General features: G+C 38.5%; 2 protein-coding genes across 2 annotated transcripts; both read left to right on the forward strand.

Moving 5' to 3' along the window:
* The first annotated feature begins 3,100 nt into the window (after window positions 1-3,100).
* On the forward strand, window positions 3,101-4,099 carry LOC110892874. The gene has a single exon (XM_022140012.1). It carries the CDS (start codon window positions 3,101-3,103, stop codon window positions 4,097-4,099), a length of 999 nt encoding a protein of 332 aa, XP_021995704.1.
* Window positions 4,100-6,941: 2,842 nt separating this feature from the next.
* On the forward strand, window positions 6,942-12,375 carry LOC110894925 (ubiquitin-conjugating enzyme E2 7). Its single transcript, XM_022142179.2, has 6 exons — window positions 6,942-7,202; window positions 7,271-7,373; window positions 8,387-8,484; window positions 8,574-8,674; window positions 11,394-11,471; window positions 12,118-12,375. Exons 1-6 carry the CDS (start codon window positions 7,154-7,156, stop codon window positions 12,193-12,195), a joined length of 507 nt encoding a protein of 168 aa, XP_021997871.1. The 5' UTR covers window positions 6,942-7,153; the 3' UTR covers window positions 12,196-12,375.
* The last annotated feature ends 952 nt before the right edge of the window (window positions 12,376-13,327 follow it).

Raw genomic sequence — 13,327 nt, forward strand, 5'->3', positions numbered from 1 at the left:
TTATCATCAGGAAGGAAGAGATGAATACTAGCGGCATGAAATTCTTTAGCCTTAAATCAGGGTATTCAAGAAGAACAGGTTGTTCCAGCTCGACATCGTCAATTCGTTACTATTGCATGGGAATAGGTTCATATTCGAGTTATTTTTGCCTTCCAATATTTTTCTTTTGGAGCTTCCCTCAAAAGGAATTCTATGACCATCTTGACTTATGACATATTGGTTTCTTTCAATATCAATATAGGGTACCATCTGACACTTGAACAACTGTTTTAAAGGCTGTAAATCATAAATAAAAAAGGTAATTCGATTTGTGATCTCTGCTCTTAAAAAATTCACGAGTTTGTTGCCTGATTCATTTGCGTTACATAATAACTAATTATTTTAATCAAGCACGATTCGATTCTAACAGATGAAAACAATAATTTTTCGATAATTAATTAGGTATTCCAATCATGCATGATTTCAATTCATTTAACATATCCAAGTTACTTCAAAAGGTTATATGACCTAAGACAACTCTGACCCTCATCAATATCGTATCGTTTTAGCATTTATCAAACAAGTAAAATCTTAGATAAAAAAAACTTTTTGTTTATTATTTTTATAGAAAAGTTTATTAGATAAACTGGGGTGATGGTCTATTATCAAAGACAAAATCATTAAATACCTTAGTTTGAGAAGAAGAGATCTTAAGTTCAAATCAGGTCATTCAAAAAAATAAAAAATAAAAACAATCCCATTATCCAAGCATCTTAATTTCAACAACATTCCATCAATTCATCATCAATTCATCTTCCAAACTCGACAATCATCACGATAGTACTAGAGTCATAAGGTTGCCGGAGGCTCGACGAAGTGGTGTGTGCTCGGTTTAGCGTGTAAGGATTCCAGCTTGGTTGTTCCTTTCTCTCTTCCAGGTTGGTTGATCCTTTCTTTCTAAATTGTTCCCTCATCCTTCCATTCGCTTCCCGGGACTTGGTATTCGGTTTCTTTCGATCGCGACGGTTCCTATCTTGCTCGATCCGGTCCTTGATTGCTTAGTAGGTCTGTCATCGGTCGCGGCTATCTTTATAGTCCAGCTAGACTGTAACGAATCCTATTAACCTCTTAAAGCGCCGGTTTCCTGCAGATAGGTCACAATATGGGAGAACGTCCGGTTGCGGGCGGTAACACGACATCATTCTACGTGTCGAATTTACCCATCACATGCACAGTGGGCAAGTTATGGAAAGAATTCCAAGTATGTGGGAGAATGACAGACGCTTATTTGGCGAAACGAAAGGATAAAGCCGGGAAATACTTTGCTTTCATAAGATTCGAAGGAGTTAAGGATAAAGAAAAGATGGTGAAAGCTCTGAGATCGGTATCGATTGGAGAATCAAGAGTGTTTGTCACTGTAGCTAAATTCATTAAGGAGGAAGTTCCTAAGAGACAACACTATAATGGGAATTCCCGTGAACCCAACGCATGGAAGATTCCGCCATTGACCAAGATGGCATGGAGGCAGAAGGAAAGAGAGGTTCCAGTTGCGTCGAATGTCCAGAAGGAGCATGAAAAACAAACAAGGAAAAGGGTGGTGAGTATTCCAAATAAAGAGTATCAGGCCAATCGTTCATGGGGTAAATTTTCTCTTTCAGGAGTAGTCCGGGATGCCACTCGGCTGTGTCGTATGGAAGATTTGCTCCATTTTCTGAATATTGACGGTTTATCTGTCAGATATGCTGGTGGCATGAGAGTCTTACTTACTTTTCCGAGTTGTCGGGCTGCTAAGAACTTCTTGCAAAATGAGAAGGAACTTTGGGAAACCTGGTTTCACTCACTGGAAGTTTGGGAGGGACAAAGTTTCAAGTTCCAGAGGGTGGCTTGGTTGAAAATTATGGGGGTTCCGATTCACCTTTGGGATAAAGAGGTCTTCGACAAAATAGCTGAACAATTCGGTCCGATTGTACATGGTTCATCGGCTGCAGTTAGGGACGGGAACCTGGCTCATGATCTAGTTGCTGTCATACGAGAAGACGGGTGGAGAGTTGCTGAGAACATTGAAGTACAATGGAGGAGGGAGTGTTTCCATGTCTGGGTTATGGAATCAGAGACAGATTGGGACCCGGATTTCGTTCTTCTCAAACCGGACAAGGCCGAAAACGAAGTTCCGGTTTCAGTTATTCATGAGAAGAAAAAGTCAAATGACCCTCAGGTAGAGGCAGGTAAGTTCGATCGGAATGAAGAAAACCATTTAAGCGACGGTGGTGATTCGTCGGGAAAAATCGCCGGAGAAGATCAAGGGGTTGGGTCATGGGAAAGCGAAAAGTCTCTTCGGGACCAGGTTCTTGGGAATAATAATACCTGCATGGCAAGAAGTCGGCGGGTCAGAGCCCAAACGTGGGTAATCCGGTTGGAATAAACCATGATGGTGCCGCTTCGGGTTTCCCTCCGACTCTCTCGGAAATCCCCTCTGACAGATGTCCTTTTACCAAGGATCCTAAGGATAAGGATAATCCTTTGGCGCGTGTAGTGGAAACCCCCATTGACCATCCCTTGGCGCGTGATACAATCAATTCTCCTGTTAAATCTTCCCAATTTAGAGTAGTGGGCCAGTTTACTGCAGGCCCAGTTGATCTAAATGGTCAAAGCCCAATTGTTGGTGATTCTTTGGACTCTTCGGCTAATCAAGTATGTAAGGATTGGCCCAAGAATAAAAGTAATGTGATCCCAGACCTAAACGTTGACATTTCTCAAAAAGGTAAAGGCAAATGGAGACATAAGATTACCAGGAGAAAAAGACTTGCTGCCCTAAGAAGAAAAGTAAGGTAATTGTATCGGAGGATGAGGTCGATATTAACGATGAGGTTAACAACTTCATTCGTGATGGTCACGTGGATCGATTCTGGGAAGATAATTCTTCTGATGGGGATTGGACTGAAGGATCGATACTCGTTGAAGACTCTCGGCCAAACTCTCCTGTACCTCAACCGCAACAGGAGATCGAGAAGGAAATTCAAGAAACAATTAAGGTAGGTGAGGCAGTTGGCATAGCTGTGCACAATTTCAGAAATCTTGTAGAAGACTTGGTCAAAGAGAATGAGGGGATCAACGGTCAGCAATGAATATTGCGACCACAAATATTAGAGGGACGGGTAGGTCTTCTGAAGCCAAAGCATCAATGATAAGAAGACTGATAAAGGAGTACAACGTGGCGTTTTATGCCATTCAGGAGACACAACTTTCAAGCATCAGCGATGCTCAGATTAGCAGACTCTGGAATAACTCTTCGGTGGATCATGCCATAGCAGATGCGGCTGGTCGCTCGAGTGGGTTGATTTCTTTATGGAACTCCGCTATTTTTCAGGTTAATTTAAGAATTATTAAGCAACACTTTATTGTCGTTGGAGGTAAAATCTCTGGGTTGGATGGGGATCTGTTTATTGTTAATGTTTACGCTCCGAATGATGAGTGTAAACGTAAACAACTTTGGTCTGAACTTTTGGAGGTAAGGGAAGCTTTCGAAGGATTATTCGTTTTCCTTGGTGATTTTAACGAGGTGAGAGTACAGGAAGACAGACTCAACTCGGTTTTCAACCCGAACAACGCTTTGGCATTCAATAACTTCATAAGGTTGGCTGGTCTATCCGAGTACAACATGGGAGGTGCGAAATTCACTTATATTACTCCGGATGGGTCGAAACATAGTAAACTTGATAGAATTTTCGTATGTGACGGCTTCATGGATACTTGGCCTAACGCTAGTTTAACGGCTCTTCCCAGAGAGAAGCTAGACCATAGACCTCTTATTTTACAGGTCTCTTCGGGTAACTTTGGACCAATCCCATTCCGCTTTTTCAATACTTGGCTTCAAGAGCCGGAATTGGCTGATGTGGTTAAGCTTACAATGTCCCAGATCGTTCAGTTTCATACACAGGGGTTAATTTTGGCAGGCTGTCTTAAAAGATTGAAGGAAAACATCAAGGAATGGAGGAGAAAGAAAAAAGAGGTGGAGGACAAATTGATTGTCGAGGCAAAAGAGTTAGCTAAAAATTTGGAGTTAAAAGCTGAATCGGGAACTCTTAGCGAGGAGGAAAAAAAGAAAAGATTTGAGGCGTAGGATTTTATTGTTGGCTGGGAATCGAATAAATTGGAAGAACTGAGGATTAAGGCAAGGGCATTATGGGTTCAAAACGGCGACGACAACTCGTCTCTCTTTCACAAGTGGGTCAATAACAATAACGCCAAAAATCGCATCAATGGAATTCTGGCAGAGGATATATGGGTGACCGGGGCGGAGGATATAAAAAAGGTATTTTTCGATTTCTTCAGTAATAAGTTCAAAGAACCTTTGGTTAAGCGACCACGGATCAGAGGTGATGGTTTTAAAACACTATCTCAAAACGAGGGTGAAGCTTTAACCAGGCCTTTCACATTAGAAGAAATAAAAGGAGCGGTGTGGGAGTGTGGTTGTGAAAAGGCGCCGGGCCCCGACGGGTTTACTTTTGGCTTCTTGAAAAAATTCTGGGATATATTCGAATCTCCGCTATTCGAGGTTTTTAAAGAATTTCATTCACATGGTTCATTGTGCAAAGCTAATGGAGCCTCTTTCATCTCTCTCATACCTAAGACGAATGACCCGAGAACCCCGAACGAATTCAGACTTATTTCTTTAATCGGCTTGGTGCATAAGGTAATCTCCAAAGTGCTTTCTAACAGACTTGTTTCGGTTCTTGACAGTCTCGTTTCTCCTGTGCAAACTGCTTTTATGGGGGGTAAAAACATTGTGGACAGCCCACTTATTTTAAATGAAATTGTGCTTGGGTTAAGAAAACAAAAAAACAGGCTGTGTTTTTTAAGATTGACCTAGATAAAGCCTATGATTCCCTTAACTGGAAATTCCTGATCACAATATTACACCATATGGGTTTCCCGTCTAAGTGGAGATGTTGGATAATGGGTTTACTGTACGCGGGGTCGGCCATGGTACTCGTCAACGGGTCACCGACTGGGAGTTTCAATATGGAACGTGGGTTACGGCAATGGGATCCCATCTCGCCGTTTTTATTCATCTTGGCTTTGGAATCCCTAAACGTTATTATGAACAAAGCAGCAGAGGTTGGTCTGGTCGAGGGGTTAAGATTACCAAACGGGGGCCCCTTAATTTCACATCTCTTCTACGCTGATGACGTAGTGTTTGTGGGAAAAGGAGAACTGGATCATGTGAAAAACTTGGCTCGAATTCTGCGGTGCTTTTATTTAGCTTCAGGTCTCAGGGTCAGCCCATCCAAAAGTAAAGTTTATGGGATCGGGCTGGATGATTCGAGTATGGAAAGCCGTGCCAAAGCACTCAATTGTAGTGTGGGTTCATTCCCATTCAAATACCTCGGCATGATGGTCGGTGCCAACATGAATAGAATCGCAAACTGGAAATTGGTGGTGGATCGATTTAACTCCAAACTTTCTAGATGGAAAGCAAAGTGCCTATCGTTAGCGGGGAGAGTTACATTAGCTAAAGCGGTCCTTGGTAATCTACCCACGTATTACCTATCGCTTTATAAAGCACCTGCAAATGTCATTAGCACACTCGAAGGCATCCGGCGGAGATTTGTTTGGGGTGGTGTGAGTTCTAGCAAAAAAATTAGATGGATTAAATGGGAGAAAATGGTGGCATCAAAAAAGTTGGGTGGGCTGGGGATGGGTAGCATAAGAGATGCTAACTTGGCTTTGCTACTTAAATGGTGGTGGAGATTAAGGGAAGACGAAAACCAACTGTGGGCTAGAGTGATAAAGGCATTACATGGGAGAAGCTGGAAAAAAGAACTCATTCCGATTAATAAATCCTTGACGGGTGTATGGAAGAACATCGGGGCAATTAAAAAAGATTTTCAAAAAACCAACTTAAACATAGAACTCAAGTTAAGATGTGTAGTGGGTAAAGGAGACAAAGTAAGGTTTTGGGAAGATATATGGTTATGTAATAAAACACTAAAGGAGGAGTACCCACTGTTATATAACATGGCATCAAAGAAAAGTGCAAGAGTCTTGGAAAATTATAAGAAGATGGGATCGAGTATAGTTTGGCAATGGGACTGGAAAACTCAACCGTCTTCTAGCGAAAGCTGGGCTGAATCTCTTCGTCTCTTCGAAACACTCAACAGTAGACACATGAAGGATTTTAGCGATACGTGGGGATGGGAAACAGAAAAAGGAAGATTTTTCTCGGTGAAAGTCGTGAGGAACGAACTAGGCGACTCGACCTACCAAAGGGATGGTGATCCGATAATGAAGTGGTGTGGATGGGCAACAGCTAAGGCGAACACGCTGGTTTGGAGGTGCATCTCGGGAAGGATCCCAACGCGGGTGGAACTAGCCAAAAGAGGAGTCCAGGTGGGGTCCGTAAGCTGCCTGTTTTGCGGATATACGGAGGAGACGGCAGACCATATTTTTGTTACATGTATTACGGCTAAAGCCATTTGGTGGCTAGTGGGTGTTTGGTTGAAGAATATGGACTTATTACCCTGTTCGACGGTCAAAGAAATTCTAGCCGTAGCATGGGGAGTCAACCTACCGATAAAGCAAAAGAAGGCTTTCTCTTGTGTTATCACGGCGGCTATATGGTCCATTTGGATTCAAAGGAACGAGAGGATCTTCAACAATACGCACAAGTCCTACACCAGGATTGTCGAAGACATCAAAGAATGCTCGCTTTTGTGGCTAAAACATAGAGGTCGAATAAAAGATATCGCGAGAGAGTATTGGAATAATTTGGGTGTAAACGGAATTCATAGTTAGGTGATGTTTGTTTTGTTTACTTATATGTCTCTCTAGCTCCTGGCTAGATTCGACTATTTGTAATCGTTTTGAAGTAATGATATGTTCCTCTTTTCCGTTAAAAAAAAAAAAATCCAAGCATCTTAAATTTTAAATCAACATACCTATACTTTGGATAGATATGAGATAAATTGGAGATAAGTGAACAATATCTCCAAACTTTAATAAAAAACATAATTTTTTTTATCTTATTTTCCAATTCAAGAAGGCTACTTTCCTTTGATCCCTAACACACTTTATTGAAGTGTTGTTGGGTTTATAAATCGATCAAAAGGGCTTCTTATTCCAAAACCCCCCTTTCACTTGCATCTTCTCCAATCGGCCTCCATTCTTATCATCAATGGCATCTTCATCTCAAGCAAGTCTCCTTCTTCAGAAACAACTCAAAGGTTCAATTCCCCCTTTCAATTTCACTTTTCCTTTGTTTCCAGTCATGATCCGTTGTTTGTTCTTGCAGATCTCTGTAAAAACCCTGTTGATGGATTCTCTGCTGGCCTTGTTGATGAAAGCAACCTGTTTGAATGGAGTGTCACTATTATTGGACCGCCTGATACGTTATAGTATGTTTTCTTTTTGTTTGGATTGATGTTGTGTTGTTAATTAGGGGGTTGGTTTTGTGGGTTTGGGTTGATTAGGGTTTGTTTAGGGTTTTTGGTGATTTAGGGTTTTTATGTAATGGGTTTTGTTTGATGCTTCATGGGTTTGATTTGGTTTTTCTTTTAGATAAGGGCATCTTGATTTGTTATGTTAAAGATTAAAGCTTGGTGTTTTGGGTCTGTGTAATTTAGGCTGATTTGTTATGTGGGGATTGAGATGAATGGATCTTGCTTTAAAAAAGCGCGAGTTGCACCGATGAGATAGGGTCTAAAACCGAGGTGTAAGGCCCAAAGCGCACCGCTTTTCATGCACAAGGCAATTTATGTATATAGGTCTTAGATAAATTCTCATAGGTTTTTAGCATTAGTTGGTTAGTTGTTGGATAATCTCGACGTGTTCGGTTCGGGTCATGGATACGGGTCTGAAACGGGTCAGCGGTTAGTGCATTTAGTCACATGTTTTATGTTTGTAATTGATGGTAAAGTAGTGGGCTAGGTCATGGCTTATGTTTTGTTGATTGAGTCAAGTAGTTTGTTGGTATTTTCCTTTATTTACGTAGCATGCGTATGTATTTATATGTGACGTTTAGCATTTAATGAAAGTGGGTTTTGAAGCAGTAAAATAAGTTTCCTATTCGTGAACATTAGTTACCCAAAAGTTAGACATAAATAAACACTATATATGGTTTAATGTATAAATAACCTGTATGTACAACCATAGAAAGCTATATGTTTAACCTCTTAATGCACAAAACCCTGCCCGTACGTAAGGTGCGCCTCAAGACGGCACCTCATGCTAATTTTTTGCGCGTCTGAGGTCGCCTTGCACGTAACTACGTAAGCGTGCTTTTTCAAACCAAAATTTGGATCATTTAGGATTTTTAGTTTTGGTTTCGATCTTGATTTCTAGAAACTTTTAATATCATTATATGAAGACTATGTTTATGATTCTGGTTTCTGTATACACATTGTTTCAGTGATGGAGGATTTTTCAATGCTATAATGACCTTCCCGCCAAATTATCCAAATAGTCCTCCAACAGTTAGATTTACCTCGGAGGTTTGGCATCCGAACGGTTAGTACGCTACGTTTTTTAGTATTTTGATTTCTTTCTATTCTTAAAAAATACCCAAGAAAGATTTTATTAATATTTGAATTGTACAGTTTACCCTGACGGCAAGGTCTGTATTTCGATTCTCCATCCCCCTGGTGATGATCCTAACGGTTATGAGCTTGCAAGTGAGCGGTGGACACCAGTTCATACGGTATGTCCTTGGTTGTTTTATAAACACATATATTTTGTGTGGATGAGTCTATGAATTATGAGTGTCATTAACCTGTCATGCCTGATGCTCATGAATGCTAAAAATCTTCAACCCACATATTATTAATCGATGAAAGAGTAACTACTTATAATTCATATGTTAAATATGCAACAAACCTATGCGTTAGGTTGGCCATTGTACTATTGTAGGGATCATTAAGTGTCCCATCGTTTAGGTCCCAAATCGTGTATCCAAGGCGCTGTACGCATACAATTTTTATAGATAATATTTTCTAATTTGTTAATTCTTGAACTCTAGAAAATAAGATAATAAAAGCAAAATGTTTTATGTACAACCTAATAAGCAAACATATATGTACAACCTAAGAATATTTTTATAAGCTAGGTTTTAAAAGCTGAGGTGCGGGCCTCATGTACAAGGCCTCTTGTATAGTTGTATTATCGACTATTACTAACTATGGATAGTATTGATTGATATTTTCATCGTTGAACACTAAAAACAAGATGATAAAAGAAAAAAAGGGTATAAAAACACAAATAATCGTACAACCTAGACAAGCTTTTATCTTAATCTTAAACCCATCCTTATTTCTTGATCACAAACTCAGTTTCAATTTGAAAATCAATAGTAATTTTTTGTTACATTGACAAAATCCGATGGTCGCATGTTTCTAATCAACCAAATTTGATTTGCGAATCGTCGGTCATTTACATCGATTAAGGGTTGATATCATGTAAGCAAAATCTTTGTACTTGCATAGATGCCACAAAAACCTACAATTTGCAAGTGATTTTAGTATTTTAGGACAAACGCTTTCCATTCGAAAAACCCAAATCTCCCTTCTTTTGTTCATGTTTATGAAGTGGCGGATCCAAGATTTTTTTCTTATGAGTTCCCTTTTTTGGGTGGTCAACTTTTCACAAACATCAGTAAGAATTTCTGGGCCTGGTCGGATCGGGTCGCAAAACTTAATAAAGACCTAATTCCATATCAAATTTCCATTAGCATTAGTCATAAAGAAATTCATATTCACAATTTCAAAATCTAAACATAATCATAGATAAATAAAAAAATTGAACTTTCACCTCCGAAGAATTTATCTTAACAACACAAAAATATGAGATTTTGGTTGTGGGTATGCTGCTTTTTATCGCTTAAGTCGTCTGTGAACCTTCTTCCACCCTGAAATATCTTAATACTGAATAAAGTTAACCATTGAAGAATATTCACTAGAGAATAAGTACAAAAGAGCAAGCATTTCAGTAGATAAAAAAGTTTAAAATCAATATCAACGGCATATTGATAGAGAAAACACCTTTAGAATAAGTTCTCCTTATTGTCATGTGGGTTACTTTGTACTGATTAGTGAGATCTTTCTAGACCTTTTAATTTGTTGTTGTTGTATTAGATATTCGAAGATCTTTCTCCAGAAATTTGTAGTTAATTTCTCCGAATAAGATGACTCTCAAAACTATGAAATCCATAAATGAATCCAGCATTATCTCTAGAAATTAACATCGCTAATCTTAGTTTAAAGCATATTAAAAGACAACAAATTGAAAATTAACATAAAAAACCTATGTTGTCAAAGACACAAGGCGTAGGTGAGGCGTATCGGCCTCGCCCGGAGCCTAGGCGCAAGTCACAGAAAAAGCGTGGGCTTTTTTAAGAAAAGCGCACAGAGAGAAAAAACTAAAATAAAAAATATGTTATGCTTTGAAAATAAATAAGATTCCACATATAAAATAAAAAAAAACTATTATATATGCCATTAAAGATCATGAGTTACTGAACTGGAATTTGGTTGAACTCGTGCGTGCCCGGCGTGAGGCAGTTTTTAATGGTCATTAGTGCTGTTACCTTTTGTTTTCTGTTAGATTCGTTTTTAATGGTCATTCATTGCGGTTGCTAAAACATTTAAACTTATACTTCATCATCAAAAAAAGACATGGTTCGCCTAGGCGCGCACCTTTTGCGCCTGAGCACCGTTTTTACAAAAAAATCCCATTTTTGACAACTATGAAAAACTATACGTTATAACACACCTGAGAGTCAAAGAGATTTGGAACTTGGAGTGGTGGACGGTCGCCGGAGGTGAGCTGGAGACTGGAGGGGGGCTGGAGAGGGTGGAGGCGGGATGTGTTTTGTGTTCACGTTTTTTTGGATTTTACTTTAACCTAAAAAAGAGAAGGAAAAAAAAGGCTGGATGCTGTGAATCGAACTCGGGATCTCGTAGTTGGAAAGGCCGCATAATACCAGTGGAACACCAAACATTTTTTCTTTTGAGTTCACCCAAAATTATTTATGGGTTCCTACTCTATTTTTTATATAGCTTTTCGATAAAAATTATAAACCGACTGGGTTCTTGGGAACCCGTTCTTTTAACGTAGATCCGCCCCTATGTTTATGTGGCTACTTTTAAAACATACGTAAGTGTTTACCACCTTTAAAATTGTTCTATTAAAAAATGAATTTTTTTATAAGAGCTTTTGTAATCATATATAATCCCTATGTTAATTATTTATGAAACAAAAATGGACACGAAAGTGTTGCCTAGTCAACCCAGCTCATTTCATGCCACCCACATAATTTTTCTTTAATGTCATGCATGTATGAGATTACCTATTATTTAATATGTTTTCTTTATAGTTATGTGTTTAAACTTTTAATCAAATGATTGAAGATACTGTGTTTGCAGGTAGAGAGCATAGTCTTGAGTATTATATCGATGCTTTCAAGCCCTAACGATGAATCACCCGCCAATGTGGAGGCCGCGGTAACAAACAAAAAAAAATCTCTTTTATTTACTAGAGGTGGCAGTTTCGACCTTTTTACTTTTGAATGTGCCAATTCAGTTTCTTTATCATTGTCAATAGCACGCTACGTGGCGACGCCCCTGTATGGTGTTTGGCGATAAATAGCAACCTTTTGTGTATCTTTTTAAAAAAATCTATAAATATAGATAGTGATGCCCATTAGGATTTTTTTTTTTTTTTTTCGTATTGAATAAATAAGTGTATTTAGATGAAATATACAAGTAAAAAGAGCGTATTTTGTTAAAATATACATATAAAATATTTCTTAAATTTTCTACTACTTTATTACTAAACTTGTAATATCGGCCGCTATTTTGTCACTATCGCTACGTAACATATAGGTAGTTTGTCGCTATTTACTATTGACATCTATGCTTTATCCAACGGGTCAAGCGGGTAGAATTAGAAATTTTTGCTCAAAAAAGAAGCAAGTCAAATGGGTTGAACATGTATTGACCCGTTACCCAACAGCCAAAATAAGAGAAACTGATGTTGACATTACCCTACCGCTCAACCTGTCTATTTTGCCACCTCTGCTTTTCACTCACTCATTGTGCGGTCAAACCTTATATGGCGGTTTTAATGTTTGATGTATCGTGATTTCAGAAAGAATGGAGAGATAGAAGGGAGGAATTCAAGAAGAAAGTTGGTCGATGTGTGAGAAAATCGCAAGAAGTTATGTGAAACCGATGTGGTGAGTCCTTATGGTTGGAATCATCATGTTAAGTTTCTCATTTTATTTTACCTTATATGTTCCTTCCATAATGTTTGTTATACTCTTGTTTTGCTTGCTTCATTATGCAACAGACTTTCCAAATGTATTTTTTTGGACCCTTTTTATGTTCATTGTGATTTTTTTGTTTCCGTTTTTGTATTGGATAGAAGTTACATGAGTTAAAAGGCAAATAATCAATACTAATGTAAAGGTCAAAAACTATGAAAAGTAGGGTGAGGTTCTTCTACAAAGTGGGTTTTTTCTACAAAGTGTAGGAAGTGTTTTGTGCCGTTTGATGTGTTTGCTTAATGGTTAAGATTAGATGAGTGGCGTTTTTGACAATGAATGTCATCATCGTCTCTAGCCCTTGAACACTTTGAAAAGGAATACAAAAACAACACATGGGCACAAACAAAAACACGTTTTTAAGTCGTACCATCCGCCACCTCTTTTATGACATTAAAGGCATCGTACATTTTAGCAGGAATGCTTATTTACTATTTAAATCAAGTCATAAACACCACACGTGTAACACATTTTTTACGGCTTCACTATTAGTTTGTTTCAAGTGTTTGTGCGCATATGAATTACATTGCAAATTCAACTAGATAAACTTATTATTTTTTAACTACCTCAAAATAAACATTGACTTTTCAAATCAAATAGCATGTATTCTTAGTCCAAAAATGACCAGATGTGAAAAACTTAGTGTAAACTTGCACTTTACATGAACACACTAGGGACTCGACATGCGTATTTTTGTTTAAAACTGAATTCATTATATAACATTTTAGGAAGGACGCATAAAGAAATCAATGGATGCCGATGATAGGCACAAAGAATACACATGTACACATGTCATGTATCTAAGGTGTGCACGTGTCGCACAAAATTTTTTCCAATGTCGTTTTCACACAAATAGTACACGTGTCACGCAGCTAAAGTGTCCATTTGGAGCGTATTTTTGCACAAAGTTTGACACGTGGAGTATGGTTTCATCGACGTAGAGAGTACATTTTCATTTTTGAAATGTAGAAAGTCGATGTTTATTTTGTGGTAGCTGTAAAGTAATGTTTATTTTGTGAATTTACCTTTTTAAAT

This window comes from Helianthus annuus, chromosome 12 (assembly GCF_002127325.2).
Source record: "Helianthus annuus cultivar XRQ/B chromosome 12, HanXRQr2.0-SUNRISE, whole genome shotgun sequence".
NCBI classification, from domain to species: Eukaryota; Viridiplantae; Streptophyta; class Magnoliopsida; order Asterales; family Asteraceae; genus Helianthus; species Helianthus annuus.

Excerpts from the sequence above, each read along its gene's own strand:
- LOC110892874 (XM_022140012.1), top strand. The coding sequence starts at position 3,101 with ATGAATATTGCGACCACAAATATTAGAGGGACGGGTAGGTCTTCTGAA.
- LOC110894925 (XM_022142179.2), top strand. The coding sequence starts at position 7,154 with ATGGCATCTTCATCTCAAGCAAGTCTCCTTCTTCAGAAACAACTCAAA. Across the intron at positions 7,203-7,270 it reads TCTTCAGAAACAACTCAAAG|ATCTCTGTAAAAACCCTGTT; the intron begins GTTCAATTCCCC and ends TTGTTCTTGCAG. Across the intron at positions 8,485-8,573 it reads GGAGGTTTGGCATCCGAACG|TTTACCCTGACGGCAAGGTC; the intron begins GTTAGTACGCTA and ends TGAATTGTACAG.